The sequence below is a fragment of the Homarus americanus genome, unplaced genomic scaffold (genome assembly GCF_018991925.1).
Source record: "Homarus americanus isolate GMGI-L3 unplaced genomic scaffold, GMGI_Hamer_2.0 scaffold2539, whole genome shotgun sequence".
Lineage (NCBI taxonomy): Eukaryota > Metazoa > Arthropoda > Malacostraca > Decapoda > Nephropidae > Homarus > Homarus americanus.
In genome coordinates, this window is record NW_024725489.1 from 424862 (window position 1) to 448173 (window position 23312).

General features: G+C 40.1%; 1 protein-coding gene across 7 annotated transcripts in view; it reads right to left on the reverse strand.

The window, feature by feature from the left end:
* Positions 1–23312, reverse strand: part of LOC121864901 (rab11 family-interacting protein 4-like) — a 135901-nt gene that overhangs the window by 10467 nt on the left and 102122 nt on the right. For 6 of the 7 annotated variants that reach the window (XM_042364072.1, XM_042364075.1, XM_042364074.1 and 3 more), the window contains 4 exons: positions 17250–17397; positions 1727–1830; positions 881–1021; positions 236–455 (listed from right to left, as the gene is read on the reverse strand). In XM_042364072.1, coding sequence (XP_042220006.1) covers positions 236–455; positions 881–1021; positions 1727–1830; positions 17250–17397 — 613 coding nt within the window. Of the gene's footprint in view, positions 1–235; positions 456–880; positions 1022–1726; positions 1831–16684; positions 16770–17249; positions 17398–23312 lie in introns of all 7 variants that reach the window. The other variant, XM_042364077.1, reaches the window with a different exon arrangement.

Below are 23312 nucleotides of genomic sequence, written 5' to 3' on the forward strand. Positions count from 1 at the left end.
CCCTCCTATCAAATGTTTATGGGCTCCCAGGGCAGTCATAAATTTCCCAAGCATATTAATATTTTACATATGTTTAATGACATTTATAAACACCAGACACCCTATTATATATATATTTGTATACACACAAACACTGTCTATTTGCATGCTAAACCAATGTGAACTAGTTTGAAAATTTTGCTAAATAAATAAGTATGTACAGTATCTGTTTCACAAACCAATGCAAACTTCTCACCTGTGCACTTCTTTCTCTCTCCACTTTCATTTCTTCTTTCTCTCTCCTGGATAGTTCTGCTAACTTTGAATTCTCCTGATGCAGAGCAGAAGCCGAGAACTCTGCCTCAGATGCCCAATCTTCCAGTAACTCCTTGTCTTTCTGTAACTTCTCAACCTGTGACTTGAAGCGTTTACATTCATTATCTATCGCAGTATTATCCTTTTCTACACTTGTCAACCTAAAAAATACAGACAAAATACATTAAAATATTTAATCATAGCTTCTAGTGATTCTTACTTATCATAATACAGGGAGGACCATAATTCTTGGTGTTCATGAATTTGTCTCGTGTTCACAATTTTAATGCAATAAATTTTTCTTTTCAATGTGTTCTCGAGGTATCATGTTTTGTTCAAACTTTGTATTTCAAAGTACAGTACCAAACACTCTCCAAACTGTATATATATTTTTTTTAATAATTCTGATCCTCTCTCTAGTTTATTAAGCAGATTATTGTCAAACCTAAATGGATATGGAAATTCATTTTGTTAGCGAGGAAAAGGTTCGTTTGGTAATAAGTATTGCATCCAACGGTGCCACAGGAGCTAGGGAGGTACGGTAGGGCAAAATATCACACCTGGAGGTGACTGTACATCTACTCACTTAATGGAAATGTTTTCTATAATAAGTTCTTTTTCTCGTTCAATTCGGGTTATGAGCTCTCTGTTCCTGCGCTGTTCCTCTGCATGTCTATCCTCGTGCCGCAGCTCTGTCTCGCGCAGCTGTTCCTCCAGCATCACCACTCTGTAAACAATGAATTAGTTAAAACTGCTATAAATATTTACTGGATATATACAGTACTTACCTGAATGACTAAATGTTACTATAAACCTAACTGCACTTTACAATATAATTATTCCTTCAACTTTACCAAAATATTTGAATACTGCATACAGTACTACAGTGTACTGTACGGTACGTATTTCAGGATACTGTACTGTATTTAGGCAGTAACACTGATACTTGTCCCACATTATTAACTTCTTCTGGTGTACATAAGACCAAATACTGTACTGTATATGTTAAAGAACCGTGTGATCACATTTCAATAGATAATAAATTTTCAAAGGATCATCAAAGTACATCTTAATATGTTCACCTTTAAATTTTATGTACAGTGCAGTATCTGTAAGACTGTACTGCCCTGTATTTAAAAAATACTGCAATTTCCACTATACTGTACCATCTTCAGAGTGCTGCAAACAGTTAAAACGACATGTGATCAACTGTATCATCCGGATTATGTAAGTAGACTGAGGGCCTTAAGACACATTTTAAATCTTGAAAAGGATGGAAAACATTAACACAGCAGAGGACAAATTTGTAATGTGAAGCATCAATATCAAAAGAAGTGTGTTCATGAATCTCTACACAGCTACAGATGGTAAACAGGGCACCATCAATCTTAAGTTTCCCAACATTTACATTAACCAACAACAAGCGACCCACCTTTCATGGTAGGCAGCATTGTCCTGCTTCACTCGGGAGAACCTGTCATCTGAGTTCACCTGATTCTCTGCTAAAACTCCTACTTGCTGCTGCAACATTTGTACCTGTGGACAAATAAGCAACACTGTACATTAAGACAAAAGGGTTTGTCATCTAAAAAAAAACAATACTGTACAATACACAATTTTATCTGAGGATATAAATAAAATACTGTAATGCACCAGGTTAGGTATCAAATGGATTTCCTGTCATGTCATTAAAAAAGTGAAGCAAGTTCCTGTTGTGTATACTTTGTTTTTTTTTACTTATATTTTGTATTTTTTTACTTTCGTTATAAATTTTAGTACAACTTTTACAGGTATTGGGAACAAACGTAATAATTTTTTTTTTATTTCTTGGTTACACAATTCACTTTGTTATATAGGGTTTTATGTAGCTAATGGGTTATATATTTATTAAAAATCATACATCACAAGTACAACATTCAATCATAAACATTAGTATCTAAATTTCTACATCATTACTACATCACTCCTTATAAACATTTTGAAAAGAACAAAACATGCAGCAGCCACACAACCCTTAAACCATGCTTTTGTAGGTGTGGATGAAAAACGGTATAAAATTGTTCACAGCTACCGGTACATTATAATTTATCTACGTCAAAGCAAACTCGCCAAAACATCAACGCCTTCTCAAGTACCTTTGAAACCTCGTGCAAAAAAAGAGCATAGCTCTTTATACTACTTCCCTTAATAACAATGAGCTGTAGTCCCTCAATGTATTTTAGCCTGAAATGTCCCATAATAGTTACGTTTAAAGGTGGAGAAATATGATCAATTACCTACCGTTTTAACGATGTCTTTGTAGAAGGCGTGGCCATTGCTGTACCTGGGCTTGGTTATCTCAAACTGACCCTGCCACAGGTCAAACTCTAAATCTAAGTTGTTCTCGACAAAACTCTCTGGGATGGGGGTGTTATTGTTCTCGTTGTCTTCATCATCGGAAAACTCATCACTACTGCTGCTGCTCATCAAAGAGTCCCGCATTGGGTCCTTGCTCACCCCTTCCTCAGTACTCATTTTGGGGGGCTTGGCTGCTCTTTCCCATGAGACAGCTGCCACACTCATTTCTCACTTGCACTCATTTCTGTACAGTATTTCATTCATAGCTCCATATAACACCACAGACTTCACATAATAATTTTAAAAACAAGGAATGACATTACATCACTGATATTTGAAGAAAAAACGTCTGCATGCTTTAGTTACAAACTTAAACCACTTTGCAAAAATAAATTCAAAATGCAATGGTTCACTGTTTACTCTAGGTATACCAGAATACATCTTACATCAGTTATATTCTATAATTAAATATTAAATAGATACTGGTACATTAAGCAACTACACTGACTATATGCAAAGATGAACACACATGGGTACAGTTCCCTTCCCACTACCTGACCTTGCCTGCTATATCTAAACAGTGCCCCCCCAAACCCAGCTCCTTATGTTGAGTTTGGTTAGACTGGAGTCTTTTAACAACTGAACCCAGTAGCTTGTTCACCACTGTCCCATTAAACCTTGAAGACTATCCACCACCACTATCCCATTAAACCTTGAAGACTTTCCCATTAAACCTTGAAGGCTATCCACCAGTCCTATTAAATCTTATAGTTTATTCATCACCACTGTCCTATTAAACCGTTGTAGGCCATCCACCAGCTGAATTAGCTAATCCCTGTAGCCTATTTACCAATTCAACACTAAAATTTACAACCCCATTCCCCTCAACTCTCGCGTGTCAACACATACACCCCACCCCTACACAATCCTCCTTCCATTCCCAAATGACCTTTCGTTTCACCATGAGAGCTCAGTGACCTGGTTTAAGATCTATTACATTCTGGTGCCACCCCATCAACCATGATATGAAGATATATCCAGCAGAGGTGGCTCTGTTTCTGACTTTGAATGGCTCTCTGTGGTGCAACTCCCCGCAGACAAGACCTCATGTTTATGCCCATGTTAACTAGAGTGCTCATCTTGGACCCATGCACACAACGACCTTTGAGTTCTAAGCAGTTTTTTGTTCACGGTGTCTTTGATTTTATGCAACTGAATTCGGTTACTTTAACAGCTAAGGCCTTCTGTGCACATACCTAAGACAGTTCGTAAACTTCACAATTACCATTAAAAATTTCGTGAAATACATCTTTCTTGCTTTGAGTTGTATAGGCTACTCTTTGCCCTTGGAAATGAAACTAATATTAGCATGAACACAACTGAATGAATGAATAAATAAATAAATTTAAAACTGGTATCAATCATCCGAATTTACAACCATGAATGTTTTAAATGAGGTTAACACATGTTGCAGACCAAGGGCTGGGCACGATAACATCCTTGACAATCTGGGTCTTGTTGACAGCTTGAAAGCATCCCTTCATGGCAGTCTGCACTAGACAACAGTGCAAAATAAAGTTCTATTCATACATAAATATGCAAATGCTGCAATTATCAAAATCATAACCTCACACACACCATTTTTAGAGTTATAAAGCTTTTACTTCAATAACACTTTCGATAATTTACATCACGTTAGTTTGTCTGGTGCGGTCTAAGATTTTTTTTGTCTCATATTATAAAACAGTAAAATACATTAAATTAGCTGGTCAAAATAGACATGCCTAACTGCAGCAAGTGCTTACATGCGAACTCTTTGCTCATGAATGCAAGGATCATGATCAGCACGTTAGCGTTACCCTACACCTCCCACGAAGATCACGTTCTCGAACTAGCTCACTCCAGTTCATGTGTATGTATCTGTTAAAAGGATGCATACGCCCGCAGTATCTGCGAGCTCTGCCTGAACAGATCCGGGAGAGCGTAGAGAGGCCTGCCTGCCTGTCATCATCCCTACTTGAGGAAAATTGGATAAACTAATACAAATCTCCTATATAATAAATAAATGACAACTGTGAGGGCATTTGAAAGACAAAACCGAGTACTTGGTATCATAACTTGCCAGCACAGGACATGCAAACACCATGAGCGCCACACAGCCTGAAACAGGAGACTCCACTCAAGAATTTACTTCAAGTATCCGCGCAACGCAATCATCTCTCAGACTGTCTCGCCCACACTCGTGCCGCTGAGAACGCGTATCGTTTCCCTCCTGCATATACTGTACAACTCTCCTCACTTATTCACATGAACTCAAAGGACATGCTCTAACTATCTGTGTTAATGGGGATAAGTAGGACAAATTAATATCTCGCACAAGTGTGAAAGCATGATATTAAGTTTGACACCTATGAGCACCACTTCACACAGAGCTTGGCACCAACAAACAAAATTACTCCACACGCGGCCCCTTCCCTCCCTCACTAACACCACTCACGGTTTATAATTTATTTAGTAGGACTTATCTGCTTACTCACATGAAACCAACCCATTCCCACAGCGCACGGATTTAATTAAAATATTAATTGTAAAGTTAGCTGGGGCGTACCGTAATGTCTAATAATCTCTAACAGTTAACTATCGTAAATGGGACTAGTCCACTATTTTTATTTACGTTTTTGTGTGCGGTTGCCCAGAACCGTGCCAGCTTCCCCATCACTAGTCGACGTAACCAGATGGGCTCGGAGCGAACACCACTGTGTTTACCATCACAATACTACTACTATGGATGCTGGCAACACCAGAATCACAGTATTTTTATTTGATCTCCAAGACAAAATACATAATAAAATCCGGTGACCTGTTATAAAAGGCATCACTATTTTTCTCCATTATATCACAATCTACTTAAAAAAGCTACATCCCTCTTGACTACAGTATTACACAGGTCTTAATGTTTATAAATACCAAAGTCTTACAGTGTATATCAATATGTAAATATTATAATCTTCCTCGGGTTTATTTTAGCTGTCGCCACTGCAGAACAGAAAATTATGTCCTACATTCATACAATTAGATATATTAAGTTAATTTTTCATCATTTTAATTATCCAATACAACTGGGCACTTTGGAGCACTTCAACACTAATTTCCACACAAGAATATATTATGCGCGGTAACAATGCCCCAATTACTTGACAATTTTACCCTCACTTTGGTCGGGAGCTTCACAGGCATGACCGAACTCACAGAATATCATAACCGTTACACTTAATTTCTCAGATTGATAGGTCGAACACTACCATGTACCAAAAGTGGGATGCTTATCGTACACTTTGTTTATAATTATGTTTATTCTTCAGCACTTATTCACTTAAAACTATTATGCAACACAACAAATTACTGCACCTTCAAAACACTCGTTATATAAGCACTTGCGTTACACAACGTCACTGTCAACTATCTCAACTTTCAGTAATGTCGCTGTGAACAACTGGTGTTGATAAAGGCAGAGCGACTCTTTGTAACTAAGTCGACATCCTCGTGGGTACTGGGACGGGGGCCTGACGTACACTGTGGTGGCCCTGAGGGGAGCTGGGCCAGACTCTTAATGACGCGGGTGCCAACTTGCCAGGCACCACCCGTCTCCCCTCACTCTCCCTCGCCCCCTGCACGTCTCCCCTCCCTCTGAACCAATAAACAATGGTCATTCAAAGCCCCTTACAACTTTACGTCATCATCCATAAATACATTAAGATAAAAAAGTAATAAATTATCATGAATGAAAAAAAAATTAGAAATAATCGGCCTCCACTAACAGTTGCTGTGCATGGCTGAGTCAAGCTTGCCCCGCCCGCCACAGTGTTTTCCAAGGATGAACAAAGATATGAGCAGTGACAAATTGACACGTTTTATATACTCGGCTTCAAGAGATACCCCACTTAAAAATACTCGTGCGTCTTCCACGTAAACCGTTTAATATACAGTAAAGTAACTCACTATAATAAATGGATTTCTCCAACTTCCCTACACTACCAACTCGTTCTGGTTTTCCCAAATTAACCACGGAGTGTTTTGTTATCAAGACTGAGAAGTTGGATGATAGATGTCAAGGTTACCATAGGAACTAATTCACTTGATCTTTCCCAAGTTATTATGAATGCTGAGATTATTTAGCTTGGCCTACTGTGTTTAGTCACGAACTAGAATTACTAGATGAAGTATAGAAATAGAGGCACCATAAGCTCTTGTATCCCAGCGGTTTCCCAGTGCTCTTTTTTGTGTCTAAAGAGATGAAATATCAAACTACCCTGTACTTATTCCACAGATCAGCACAGAAATAGAACAACAATTACCGTTTCGAGTGTTACAGGAAATACGTAAAATAATATTATAAAGCGTTTCCCATAAATCATACATTTTCACTTATTTTTTTAAGATTCAACTTGGCTCACAATGGACAAAGTTTTTCGTCATTAATGTATAATTTCTTCTGCAAATATTCAGTCAATGAAGTAATGATTTCCTTAAAGGTCCAAGAAGTGAGCCGACGATAACCGTTTTTTTCCATTAGTTTGCTGGTATAATACATTTTTTTACAAAAACGAACCAACTCAGTTTACATATCATTACAGTTTGCTGCTTGCCAAGGTTAGGTGAATGTAAAAGTTCTGGAAGTTTTGTTATATGATAAAACCTTCGATCAACCTTAATGAAATCATCATAATACACAAGAAATATTAGATAAATCGTCAAAGCCACATTAGATAAGTTTAGTTAGTTAATCAAATCATATATGGAATGTCCTTGTTCATCCTAGGAAGAACATCGGTGTGTCTTCCCTCCCCTGCCTCGCCTCCCACTGGGCACGGTGTTACTGGTGACGTAATGCCCACACTACACCAGACCCAGCCAGCCAGCCATCTCCTGCCACCCACCACCCGGGAATATCCCTTACTCCACTTCCGAACACACATGAATAATGCAACACATCTTAGCTAAATTCAATGTCGGAGTAGAGAGCATCTAAGCACACGTTTTCCCAATACAGTACCAAGTTGTGAGAAATATACTACAATGATTATTTACAGGGGAAACACTGAATATATTTCACATGATTACTATTTTCTTATGTATACGTATATTATTTTTACTGGTCATGTATTTGTTCATTAAACCGTAAAGCATAATTATCTTGCGACGAGAACACAGCGCATGCTATAAACTTGAGTATTGCTGGCCGTTACTCTCCCACATACAGCGAGAAGCTTATGAATCATCAACTAAAATGTCACGTCTCTAGCTAAAAATGTGTGGGAGAAGTACTTAAAATATCCATCACGTAAAACACAATGCATCATTTACGAATTCTAGCATACAACATCTGTACAACACACACACACAGTATGGCTGGCGTGGTATCGACTATACAGCAGGCTAGGTTTGGTTGCTAATGTCACATAGGACGTAGCCACTTAAAACCCTTTGACCTTCAGGCGACGAGTCAGATCATTAACGCACGAAACACAGTATAATGTATCATCCATTAAATTGCGATCAATGAGGGCGAGATATTACCTGCCTTTGATGCTTGATAGTTTGGATTTCAATAATTATAATCCATTATATTTACACATACGTATTTCTAGCTATAGTTCTAATGTCTAAGTGAATTACACTATTGAAATTATGCTATTCAGAAATCTTGAAAATTATTAAAAGAACAATATAAGAAAACGGTACATTGATATTTTAAGAACAGTTCTACGAGTATCAGTATTTTTTAAACTATTAGAAAAACATGAATATTACTTGAAGATTATGATAAATACTTGATAGATCATTCTACCATAAAGACACCACGGGGATTTTTTTCACAAATGTTATGGCATAATTAATTATTTATCTTTTAAGATGAACCGTATCACCGTCCGCAGCTGCTAATCCTCAGTCCCTGTTACACCAAGTCTCTACACCCCCCCCCTTCTCTCACATAGAAACCCTCACACACACAGGATAAGTCTCTTCCTTTCCGATCTCTATTTGTTATTTGCCTTCACTATGCTTTCAACGCTCTACTTACCTATCTCATATCCTATCGCATGGAATTTATCTTACTAAGTTGCAAATGCTAATTACAGTATACTGGACTTGATTAATGCAGACCTGCTAATTAGTGTGTATTTGTTAGTTTTTATAAAAGTGATTAAATCCACACGTAATGAGAACTGGCACTGCGGCGCGCGCACGTGTGTGTGTGTGTGTGTGTGTGTAAACAGGGTGAAATGCAAACAAAATAAGCTGGATGTTTTTTCCCTGTGTTTACACCGCCTCATGGCGCGGAACAGACACAGCTACCTTCCACCCCCAAGTCCTGACGAGGAGGCGAGGCAGATGAAGAGCCCGGGGGAGGAACCTAACACTAATAATATACAAGGTGAGGGGAGGCGACACCATCAGGCTACACAGGGGTTAAGGGATATACACGAGCGAGGGAGGGGAGCAGTTATGGCTACAGGATGTTACACGGACTCTAGAAGTAGTGACGAAACTCCAACGGAAGACGACAACGTGTATGATAAGAAAAATTTCCTTTAGTTAACTTAAAAAGTTCTTATATACTACTTTTTCTTTTTTTAATCCTACACAAGTGACAATAACCCGATGACACACGTCTTCTGAATGTATGACTCATATTTATGGACATGTCCTGTGACGCTCGGCACGTGTAGGCTACAGGGAGCTCCTTCAACCCGTGGTATTCCCTATGAAGATATAAATATTTAAAACCAACCGTTCATATGGTTGTCTTGTACATAAATACGTCCTTACAAAATGTACAATTGAAAGAATGGTAAGAGTTAATGAGTACAAACGGAGAGACGTCTTACAAGGATAGTTCGTCTTCAGGCCCACCAGTGGTATACATATAAACCTGCTCCTCTCTCTCGTGTCTTCCGTTATCATCTACTCTACACACTACCTAGTTATTCACAGTGACATACAAAGTGTCACAGTACACGATGCCATCATTTATATAATATTAGTATGACGATAAACTACATCATTCATCAGCCCCGGCATTAACTCTCCCCCCCCATGTAATATTTACAATGAATCTGTCCCGTTTTCCTACTGTTAGCTACAAGGGATTTTATTATCACATTTCCGAGTAAATTAGAACATTGTAACACGTACACAATTGACGACACAAACGTTGCACAACCGTTCAATGAACTATATTACAAAACTTGAGCACAAGCGTCAAACTCTCGTTGTTTTCAATTATGATCAGTCATGTAAGAATCTATAGTGTTATTTTATGAAACATTATTTAATACTTGTAAAGTATATTGTGGTAATAAATAACCGGCTCCAAACACACCCATAAACCAATGTTCCCTCTCAGTGCTGTCCAGCCTCCCCAGAGTTCATCCTCTTCCCCCAACCCTGTGGCCACTATTGCCACCACAATGGCCTCGTTACTGTCACCCAGCCTGTGCTAGTCTGCCAGACATGCCGAACAACCCTAACACGTGGAGGAGAGCCCGACACGAGAGCTCCTGGTCTTTACAAGTGGTACTGATGTTATGGTACGCGCCACAACGGAGGGGTATTATAACCAGACTACTGTGTCCACACCACACCAACCATGTGTCCTACACAAGGTCAAGGTCAGGTCGATGATTGACATTACACCAATGTTCTTTTTATAGGTTCCTCGCACGATACAGTTTGAAAGTATGGATTTTGTTCACTGGACCACTGTACAGTATATGCTCGCTGTCCCTGTATGCAATTCTACCCACATCATTCAAGACACACATTCATGATTATATATTAAGTTCTCTAGACACCAAAAGCAGAGGATTCCTACCTTAGGCTATACGCACTAACTCTCGGGTGATGCTCTAATTCGTCAATGACCTCACCCCTACAATAAAAAGCCACAAAAATTGGTACTATTGTGAGTACCTAAAATTAGACCGGCAAATAAGTATTGACCTCACAAAATCTACCAGGATTTTCTCTATCAAGGAAAAACAACTAGGAGGTGTCTGGTGGTAGAGTAACAAATAAAATGATCACAAAACAGACTCCCTTACGTTGCAAAAGATGACCCATTGGCCTTCAGCTTTTCCTCCTTAATGCCAATTACGTCTATTCTTTCCCTAATGGAAACCATCAAGCTTGCTCAAAACAGGTGTTGCGCAACAGTATACCACACGGCTACCACAACGTTACCTAATGGCGGGCCACAGATTGCCTCAATTTCTATCGACCGCGCAGTTACTTCATAATATCCTTTAATCAATAATCAGATGAGTTTTTATCGGTTTATACTTAATGCACGCAAGAAAAATCTTACATTACAGGATATCAGAACCTCAAAGCATGGATGGATTACATATTAATTTTTTGCCGATTAGTCCTGATCACCTACAATAACCATTCTCGTGTTATTTTTTTTCTTTAACCCACAACAGTTCTGCTGGGTCATGTCCTTAACTGATACGACCAATTAAATTTTCATACGAGCTATGTAAGGTTCACGAGAATACAGATGATATTTCCTTGAGGAGAGAGAGAGGCTACGAATACTGTACCACGTTTGTATTAGGCTACACATCCAGCCACTTTACATCAACACACCAATGAATGTCCTGACAGCCAAGCTCCACCCTTACTCACCGATGTAATACTACCACGTTATTACCACTAAAACGACCCTTCAGTGGCATCCTGTGACATAGGGCCTAGCTGCTACCCCAATGGTAAATTATATTGCACGCAGCAGGATCACGCGACTGACCGAGGCTCCTGATGGTGTATGTAATCTAAAAATGGATCTCTACGTCAGTGTGGGCCGCGTCCACTATTAACCTCCATGGCAGCAGCAACAACAAGACTTACGTTATTGGCTATATCAGTCATTTGGGGGAGGAGCCTAGTTAGGGACCCCCATAGTAATTACGGTATGCACTGGTATTATAATCCTACCACAAGTCATTTTTTTATCGACGGTAACTTTTCTCCGATATAAAAAAGTTGGGATATAGATCATAATGACATAAACTTCGTATTATGGCAGCGTTATGGCAAGAGGTGAATGGATACAGCGGTCATCATCCGTTGTGATTAGAGCCACTTCCTCATTGCTGCTTCACTTCCCTGTGGCACCAAGGGCTCCCCACCTGCTTCCCAACACAATCAACAAGCACAGGGGGGAGGGGGAGTGACTATAAATATCTACCAGGGAGGGGGTGATACACCAATATAGCTAACTCAATTCATTCCCAAGCTGCTGCACGACATTTTTAGCTGGTGCCTTGCCTTGCCTCCTAACTTGAACGATGCGACATAATTCTCTTTCGGTTCCCTTTAACAACTTTCCACCAGTCCTAACTTTCATTTCTCTAACACGGAATTGGCTTCTACTGTAGCAACAGGGAAAATAGTACTGTACTTTCTCCACAATCTGTTGATCTTCCACCAAGATCAACACTACAGGTCCTAACATTAATCCTTCTTGTCGATATCTGAGCTACTCCATCAATCGCCTCTTTAACATCACGACACCCTGGTTATCGAGCGTCAACTCTGTGATTAATGGTGGCCACTGCCGAGAGCGAAGGCTAGCACCATGTCTTTCTATTCATAGCCTCGCCGTGAATCAGCAACCTTACCATAGTAAAGCTTTCATCTCTCGGTAACATTTTCAACAAAGTGTTTATACAATATTTTACAGTTTTCTGAATTTATGTGCAAGGTTAAGCTTTGATTTGATCAATGCGTAAGTATTGTATTGCGCAGGTTTATCTTCATTTGTTTAACCCTCCGCCTCCTCACTCAAGATGGCCGTCAATGACACACACACACCATTAAATATACACTGTATATCCCTTTAAAAAAAACTACCCTCTTAAACTAGCCACCTGAATATTCATTTTAACACAAACCTATACACATGTAACCTTAACTAGCCACTTGTATTTCGAGTTAAAACTACATCCATGAGTTGTTATACTTTGATCATAAGTAAACTGTCTCTTAAACGTGGTATATTTCCCTGTACAAACCTCCGACCCAAAGTGATACGTAGGTTGTATTAATTTGACATCGTAAGCATCATATTCAGCTTTGCTAATTTATTCATAGGCTGAGTCCTGAATTTCCACTCGAATATTCATCCCGTCTCTCCTAAATACAAGCTCGATAACATTCTTATTATATATACCGTATATTACAGAAACATGGATTGTAGTTTGTATTTATTAAACTTTCAAATACACAGAAACAAATACAAATGTAACCAAAACATAACGCCTTTAAGTACACACTCCTTGGCTGGCTACCTTGAGCTAACACCCGTTCACCAAGCGTTTCTTAACTGTTGGCTACACTCCTTTACAGAAAAGACAACTCAAAGACTTTCACTTCATCTATTATTCCCGCTTGGGTTGGTATGATTATCATGTCTGTAGCCACTGGGAAAACGCCTGAGATATGAGACGAATTTCTCCTTGGTATTCCTGGGAGTTGTACTATAAACGCTGGCTGCCACTCCCTACTTCCTCCCTCCTGCCCTTCCAACACACACACGTTCTCGCCATATTCATCACCTCTCACTATTAAATAAACTGCTAGAATTAGGTGTGAGTAAGAAGCCAATGAATAATTATAATGTACACGGAACAAGATACGTGACACGGGATATTATTTACGGCTTACAATGTCGTCACTTCAAACGCCTAATATTTTTGGATGATCGACACTTTTTTTTCCGAGGATAACATATTATTTATATATCACTTCATGGTTCAACAGTCATCAGCACATTTTCTTTTACAATACTAGTAACAAACCTAACAACACTCGCTGTTTCTGGCCAACGTTTTCCAACTCATTCACTAGTGTTGTCGCCATTTCACTTTCAATCGTAGTTATATATATCACTGCACTGTACATCACTCATCTTTCCATGAAATATAATACACTATGATTCACAAAATGAGTAACGGACGAAGAAAGGGTCATTTTCATACGATATAACAGTACTGAAGGTTTGTTTACAGAGAAAGCACAGCTGGTGTCGACGGGTTGGGCTCCATCACTAACACCTCTACACCCCCCCCATACTGCCAACCACTGTCTCGTCCTTGTCACAACTTATTATTGTTTCTTTATTCTATTGTGAAATATCTTAAACGTTGTAACAATGCTGATCTTAATTAAATAACCCACATTCACTTGTATAAAAACACGCACTAACTTGAATGTCTTCTTCATATTCCCGAGAGATCAGTCTAGGCTAGAAAAAGGGTGATAAAGTGCACTATCGGGCGCTGATAAACAAGATTACACAGGAATGTACTTATCCGCCATTGACGATTGTTAGCCATGGTTACTGCACTTGACACCACATATATATATTTTTTTACAGCCTCAAGATGTGGTGGAGACATGTGAGGTTTTGGCCTTATTAACTTTTCACCAATAACCTATTTTTTCTCACCGGAATAGGACGTTAGTTTTGGACTTTTAAGATCAAACTTTTACTTTAAATAATCGATCGAATTTTTTGTCAATGGTCGTTTTACACAAACAAGACCAGCAACTTTTCCAACAATTTAGTTACATTCTCAAGTATATATTTTCTTAGAAGCGTCATGGTGAAATTTGCTTGTGCGTACCGCGAAAACACACGAAGCTATCCATTAAATGTTTTCAAAAAGGATTCAATATGGATTATGTAATTATACTCTTTAATATATCAGTTTACATCATTATTATTCACATTACCGGACACTTTTTTTCTATCCATTAACTGTTTCGAATGGATTTAGTTGGTTTTATCACATAGGTTTTTCTTTAATGGAGAATTCGCGTATGTCTCCTTCCTGCTGAACGACACACAATAGCCCCCTCCGTATGACGTCACACCTGCTGATCCCATAATATTTCCTCCCGGTATCACAGCCCCACATCACCACTACCAACCAATGCGGTGTTGACTGTACACAAGGTTATATCTGTATACACATAACAAAAAGGATTACCTGAAGATTTAGTACTACATTATTTCACCTAAAGATTAACCACCCTAGCACTACCTGGGGTGGGGTTGGATTAGAGTGAGGTTAGGTTAGGTTAGGTAAGGATGGATTAATCATCAGGTGCTTCCCAAAAATTAATATTACATCAAATCTCTCGGCCAGAGGCATTAATACCGAGAACAAGGTTAAGAGACCATATGATTACACCTCTATCACAAATACGAGTGGAATTATCAACAATATCAACGACTATCACCAAAACAACTTCATCACTATCACCACCCTTGTCACCATTACGACAAATTTATCAATGTTCTCCCTCACCACTACCATCCCCTACCACCAAACTACTGTACTCAACCAATATAATAATACCTGTACTCTTTCATAGGTACAATCTTCACTACACAAACCCCCTTCCTACCACCACTGCTCACTATACTATAAACTGACTGCAGTAATACGTCCCCCTGTGTTGAGTTAGCATAATAAAACTGTAATCTCACCTCGACATCTCACTCATTACCTCCCGCAATCCAGGACTTTCCAGCCAGATAAAACCTCTACGACCAACAGCGAAATATGTGATACTCTTAGTTTGTTCACAAGTCCAAATGTTCACAAATGCTCGGTTTGGTATTCTAAAGTAACACCACCGTAACACTATTAACATTGCAATAACACCAGTAGCACCTCTAACACTCATTATCACAGTAACACCACCGTAACACCATCATCACAAAGTCTACGTCACCATCACACTGACAGGAAGAACAACACAAGAGCCTCAACCAAGCAGCCGACAAGACAGGCAGGGCAGGGCAGGGCAACCCCTCCCACACACACCTGCGACCCTCCGCCCATCCCCTCTAGGCAATATTTCTCCGACACCCCGGCAACCCACTTTGTTTCCCTTCTTTGTCCTCAACAATGGTGGGCTCAGGACCGTGTTGTTAGTATTTTGTTTTCCTAACTCCAAACACAGAGAATCGGTATATTAACCTATTCCAAAGTAGGAGTAGAATACGGGGTCAAAAAAATCCGTAACTTTTGTGTTCCCTGATTCGTCGAAGTAATATTGTCATATAAATCCCTATTGCTTTTGAACCCTGGAAGAAATTTAAATACGTCTGTCCTTTTTTTTTTCAATCCAGGGTTCAAATATAATAGGGATTTATCTGACATTCATCTGAAGATAAAACCGACCTTCTTGGAGAAATGTGCCACAATTTCCCCAGCCACGGGTCCTTGGGGTCATAATACGTGGCTCAAGTGTTGGGTCGGCAGCGGCAGACTCTACAGAACAAGTTGTTAAGGGCAGGGGAGGGGGGGTGTGTGTCTTAACTTTGTTCCAGCGGGGTAAACTTGTTGAGAGTGGGTGGGTGGTTAAGTCTGGCTAAATTCAGTTTGATAGTTTAAAGAAATCAAATCTAATTACGCCGTTACTGTTTACTAGTCGAGGACGCCCAATGTCGCTGTTGTATCTGGCGCCGCCCCTTTCAAGTGGCTGTCACTCACTCCCAGACATCCTGCCGACGACGTTCCCCGGGAGGTGCTCTGTCATTATAAACCAACGTCACAATACAACGACCTCCTGCCCTCTGCTGAGACGCCGCCCTCACCACCACTCGCCGCCTCCTTCACATGCCTCAACTTTATCCTAACCTCACGCAATATATTTTTAGACCGAGTGCAATATCTTTTTGTTTACGGAAAATGCTGCCCGCCGACCTTCTACTTCACATTAATCTGGCGTGACGTCTAGCCTTACTTGACCTACTGTACGTGATGAGAATGTGGAAATAAAATGTGTAAAAGTGTAAAATTATAATCCTAATACGACAAGTCCTTTAGCCTAATTAGAACGATGTCTGTTTCAGTTTTACGTCTCAACCTCAACCTCTCTGAATCTGGATAAACTTACCGTACTGACGAATAACTCGAGTCTTACCTTCAAGACGCACTTGATGACTCAGCCGGGAAGAGTGAGGACCTACCTTAGAGTGGAGGTACTCGGCGTCCTCTGTGTGATCCGGGTGGAGGTACAAGAGGTCCTCCTCAGACACCTTTGGTCTCTCCCTCCTGACGCGGCCACATAAGGAGGAACCAACTATGGTCAGTGCTCAAGCATGTTTACTAACGACTAGGTTATGTGTCTACGGCTGTACGTCACACAGGTGGTGCAACAGTAAAGAGGAAAGTATATAAACTGGTATATTGTCTAGTGCAATCTGAAGACTGAACAGCTGTGAATAAAGCGTGCAAAACCCTGCAACCGAAAGAGAAGCAATATAAGTAAACCAAGAGAAAGTACAGTACACAACAACAAGCTGTGCACCTGAAAGAAAAACCCACAAGGTGAATAAAAACTGTTAAATTACACGTTCCTCGCCAAGGCAGGAGAGTCTGGTAACCAAGAAGCATGCGTTACCGCCACCACAACACCCAAGCTGCTAAAAAGCTTAAAATCTGGTGACAAAACCACCACCAAGGCGTCATTATGGCTACGGCCGCTTCACCACCACCAACGCCTCGGGGGTGTCGTCAGGAGCTGTCGCTGACCTTGTGGTTGAGGTCGAGTACGTCGTCCTCGAGAGATGCGTCAGAGTACATATCTTCCTGATCAGCGGCGGAAGAGCGGCCTGAGGAGAAGGAGGAGGTGCGGTAGAGCTGGGACGCCACCGCCGTGCCTCCGACCCGCTTAGGGGCGCTGTGGAGAGGAGAGGTGACGTGAGTAATGAGACACAATACACGAGGCTGGCTACAAGAGGAGGAATGGACACACACACACATGAAATATTTATGTACAGAAATATTTACACGCGAGGGCGAATATGTGGAATAATTTATATACATGAGAAAACCCACAGTATAAATATGTAAATGTGCTGGAGACTATGGGTGAATATATACAAAATACACACACATTAACCACACAAGACGAAGCATGCAAAATACTATCCTTAATATATGAAGGTTTAAAGTGGTTACTCTTACACCATACAATAGTGAATATACTACATTACACTTTAAGACCAACAATAAAACTATACACACGCTTACAAACATACAGGATATACACACTGCTTACACAACACCAGTGATCTTCCATATACAGTATCGGAATTCACATACACACACAATAACAAACATTGACGACATACACTGCTTGCCAAAATCGTAAGATATAAATTAAAACGATGAAATGTCCACGATGAATGGCGACACAAGAAACGTTTATTATTAATTTGAATTAATAAAACAAGGCGACTAATGTTTGTGGATAAAAAAAGAACATGGTCTACAAGAACTAAAAGTGGTAGATTTTGTAGAAGGTAAAAAAGGCCTAAATCAAAAAATATCCTTCAAATTACTACAATTCTGCAAAGAAATTTATATTAACATTATGTATGAAATTATGTAGGTAATACAATCAACTTTCATGATACGTAAATTCTAGATGATCACTTTTAAGAATTTTCGGCGGTAATAATGACATTCACGCAAATCCTCTTACGACGATGGGCCTTCCTTCACTTATTATTACCACACATACACTTTCTATTCCATTTATTACAGTGATGAGGAAAAATATAATAATTACACGAGATAACTTGGAAGCTTCTCACTTTCTCAATCTCCTTATAATAATATGAAGTGCCACAGTGCGTGACGTATTTTACCGCCATCAGCTGACGCCAACATGGCCGCTCTTGCCAACCAACCCACATTACCTTTTCGTAAGAAGCCATTTCTCTCGTTACCACATCAAGTTAACCTAAAACATGAAGTAATTACGAAGGTGTTCAGGTCTGTAATACCCATGTTGGTGGTCGTTAAGAAGCCGTATAATGAGGGTTGGAACCACGGAACACGAGCCCAGCATCTGGTAGCAGCCTATTGAGAATTACAGTACAGTACTTCCCTCACATCCACAAACAACGGTCGTATTTTGATTTTTTTATCAGTTAAAAACGCGTTTATGACAACACAGTTCGGGGTCCATTGTCCAGCACTAAACCGTTCATTGTTAAGAATTTACTACACGATGCTGTAACCTCAAAACAATGCTGGAAGAAAAGTCGGTTTATATTTCCTCCAGACACTCGGACACCGTGGCACTGCAGCCATCCCCAGCGAACAGTGTCGTCGACTCGTCTGTCTTTGGGTACAGCTGTGCATTTTTTACACACACACACCCCCCAGGCAGCTCCCAGTCCCTACCTCCTCCAGCATGCAACACAAAAGACCCCGGGGTAACTTTTTTCCCTGGCGGCGCTGTGATGGTGTACTGTGTCTCCGTCATCACCAGCTGCCCACACACCACAGATAAAAGTTACTCTCGTACAAGGTATATATGAAAACATGTACACGCCTCTAATCGACTCGCTGGAGCTACGACACAATGATCCATCCCCACACGAAGTTCCTATGTAAAATGTTCCTCATATCTGGTGATGTTGGGGAAGCATAAAGGAAGTCATTATAACTTAAGACACAAAGGTTTTAACGTATAAATAAATCTCTGGGATACTAAACGGTGATCTACTGTAAACTTCACAACTCTAACAAAGCATATACAACAAAATGAATACTTTATTCTTAGACAAGTTCCAGCAGTTAATTCAATAGTCAGTAGGATGATAATTAATTTCTCAACTGCAAAAAACAAACAAAAAACAGTGTGATTTGAGTCGGTTAAAGGAGAGAAGAGCAAGAGAAAGCGGCATAGGATGGAGGGGCGTGGCTGACAGACAAACAAACAAACAAACAGAGAGAGTGAGAGTGTAGGAAGCACAACACGGATACGAGAACTTGACCCATGATCTTTGGGGATGTTTGAAGAACTACAGTATATATGCGGGTCTGAAAGTTAAATATACCTGTACAGTGATCTCACCTTCTGGCGGTGTGTGAGCAGAGCAAACACCCAAGTTCAGCCAAGCCATGCATACCTACAGTTATTAGAGAACCACCTACCACCCCTCCCCTACCCTCACCCCTCCCTACCTTCACCCCTCCCTACCTTCACCCCTCCCTACCCTCACCCCTCTGTCTCACCCTTAGAGAAAAATCCTTACACACAAGCAAGTGGGCGATGATACTGTACACACACATACACACACCGGAAGCCTTTGTCCAGAGTATACTTAGATAAAGCAGTCAGCCACAATCACCAGCACACCGTTTCCTGCCCGCTGCCACCATCACCAATGTAAACAAAAGCCGCCATGTCGTCACGGCTATAAATACGGGTTAGGTTATGGCGTCTATTACCAATGCTGACTATAACTGTCCACTTGGCTGTCACCTTGATTAATTAACAACGGTCATTATTAATTAAGACTTATGGCCCTCGTTAATAAGTGGCAATTATTAACATCATTAGTGAGCAACAGTTGTCACATTAATATCGTTAAAGGTATTATCAAAACAATTACTAGTTTGTTATTCATTACCATTGTGCTTAGTAATGAGGGCTAATTATATCATATGATTAATAGATGTTAATTACCGGTATTTCCATAATGTAGTGACCCGTCCTTCCCTAATAGTAATAGTAATAATAATAAAAAAATCATGTGACAAAAAATAATAATGATACTAACAAATAAAAACAATAACACAAATATAACAAAAACAATAACAGATAAATGAACATGTATAACAGACTTGGACCATTAACAAGAAATTACAGTATTACCAGAGACAAAAACCTTAGCCACTTCTACTATACCCACCCACCCACCACCCACCCACCCACCCACTGCCCACCCATCCTTCTTACACTCTCTCCCCAACTATATATTGCCTCAAGGACTGTACAAGCAATCTACCGCGAACATTACAATATATCACAGAGGCTGAGTGAGGCAAGCACCCAAGCACTCTCTGGCTAACACGCAGACAATATGGCAAGCAGAGAGGTACATACAGACAGAGGCAGGCAAGCACTCAAGCACTTTGTGGCTGACATGCGGATAATATAAGGCAAGCAGAGATAAATACAAGCACACAGGCAGGCAAGCATCCACTCTCTGGCTGACACTTGGATAGTATACAAACAGACTGACAGATAGAGGTAGACACGCAGGCAGACACTTAAGCACTCCGTTCGACACGTAAACAAGATAACAAGCAGACAAACATGACAAAAAAGCAGACAGGCAGACAGAATGGCACCCAAGCATTCTGGCTAACAATGAGCGAAGTATAGCCATGAAAACAGACAGACAGACGGACAGACAGACAGACAGACAGACAGACGGACAGACAGACAGACACAGACGGACAAGAAAACCGAGACGAAGAAACAGTCATGGAACAGAACCAAACAGACGCAAACAAAGGCAGACAGACAGAGGAACGAGAAAGCACAAACAGCCGCCAGTCAGTCAGTCAAGCAAGAGAGGAAAAACAGAAGCAGATACACACACACACGCAGTCATGAGAGAGGGAGGAAGGAAAATAGTATACATGAGAGAGGGAGGAAGGAAAATAGTATACACACACACACACACAGTATAGGGGGGCAGGAAGAGCAGTAGGTGGGCCGTAAAACTGGTGCAGCTTGCAAGATTCCAGAAGGAGACCCACAGCCTCGCTTCACCACCCAACCCTTACTTCCTTCTATACTATGGGGGCTTCCACACACACACACACACACGTTAATTAGATAAACACTTTCTAAAAACAAAAAAGTATTTAATTCTACCCCAACAAAAATAATTCCAGGTTACGTTAATCTTAAACAAAAATATATATAAAAGTAATTGTTTTATACTGGGTTAATACTTTCTAAAAAAAACAGACATTTTTGTCCGTGTGTGTGTGTGTGTGTGTGTGTGTGTGTGTGTGTAACGCCGACCCAGCAACGTTTGATGTTGGGTCAATACTTTCCCCACCCAAAACAAAGAGTATTTTCTTTTTTTGTCATACCAACGAGAACACAAAGAAAGAAAAAAAAATGCAAGTGTTTTATGTATTTATTTGTTTGGACAATAACACGGTGTTTTGATTTTCATGTTCAGACGATATCCACCTCTACTCCCTTCAATAACAACAACAAATTAAAACACAAAAACAAATTAATAAATAAATAAAACACACGCTGAGGTTATGTCATTTCACCATTCAAAAAACACATTACTTTCATATCAGTTCCAGGAAGCTAAAAAAAAACAACAACTTACACCAAAAATTAAATTTAAGATTTTTTGGCGATAGTTGATTAGCGAGGACAAAAACCTCGTACTCAAGGGGATAGGTCGTCGTACTCTGGGTAAAGATATCACTCAAAAGGGGGGAGGGGAAGGGGGGGGGTCGATTAACAGTACACAGGATGAAGACACTGTACTCAAGGGGATTATAATTGACCGTGAGTGTTTAACAATAATACTATCCGATGCTGCAGTAAGTAAATAAGGCAGAGGTTACTGTACACTTTCACAGGCAGCCGAGCAGAAGTTGTTATATTTTGGTAAACAGCTGAACTACTTCGTCTGGTTAATTAGGCTATTGGCTGTATATACCTCCCTCCTCCTCCTCCCTACCCCACTCACTACCTCCCTCACTCCTCCTACCCCCTCACACCTCCTCTCTCCTACCCCACTCACACCTCCCCCTCCTCCACCCCACCACCTCCTCACCTCACTCCTACCCCTCACTCCTCCTACCCCCTCCTGCACTCACCCTCACTCACATCCTCTCACATCACTCCCTCTCCGACTAACACCTCAACCAATCCTTCCTCCTCCCTCCCTCTTATATCTCCTCCTCCCTCCCTCCTCCCTCCCTCACACACGCTCAATTACACAGTTGAGGGCTTGATGTCCCTCCCTCTCTTGTTTACACAATCTACATTATGCATAAACAACTTGTAGTGTTTATATTGTCTACACTATAAACAATTGTCGGAATGAACAGAGTAAACAACATCAAAATAAGTGCATTAATAAATTTCCCAGTGACTGAACCTAACTTAATCCAACCCACATAATCTAACTCAAATATATCAACCTAACCAAACTCAAATAAGGGTGCACAATAAACTAGCTACCGATTGCGGCAAAATGTAATTACTGTATATATATACTGTATTTACCCAACTGAAATAATAACCAAACTTAAAATCCTTTATGCATTACAAATTAAAATGATAAAAAGCTGAAATTGTCCCTTTAATATTTTATCAACTTAAAAAAAAAGATTTACCTGAAGCATATTTTTTTTATTAATGCATTGATGAACTCTTGTAAAGTATTACCCGCGTGTAGCAATAAAATCCAGGGCGGGGCGAGGAATATATAGTATTATTTCATCAAAGCGTAACACACTAACTTACATCAAAGTTATGACACACACACACACACACACGGGACTCAAAACCTATCTGAAACGAAAAACTTGAAGAAAAAATCATGTGTGTGTATTGAGACGTGTGTGTGTGTATTGAGGGGAGTGTGTGTGTGTGTGTATTGAGGTGAGTGTGTGTGTGTGTGTGTAATGTGTGTATTGAGGCGAGTGTGTGTGTGTATTTATGTGTGTATTGAGGTGAGTGTGTGTGTATTGAGGTGAGTGTGTGTGTATTGAGGTGTGTGTGTATGTGTGTATTGAGGTGAGTGT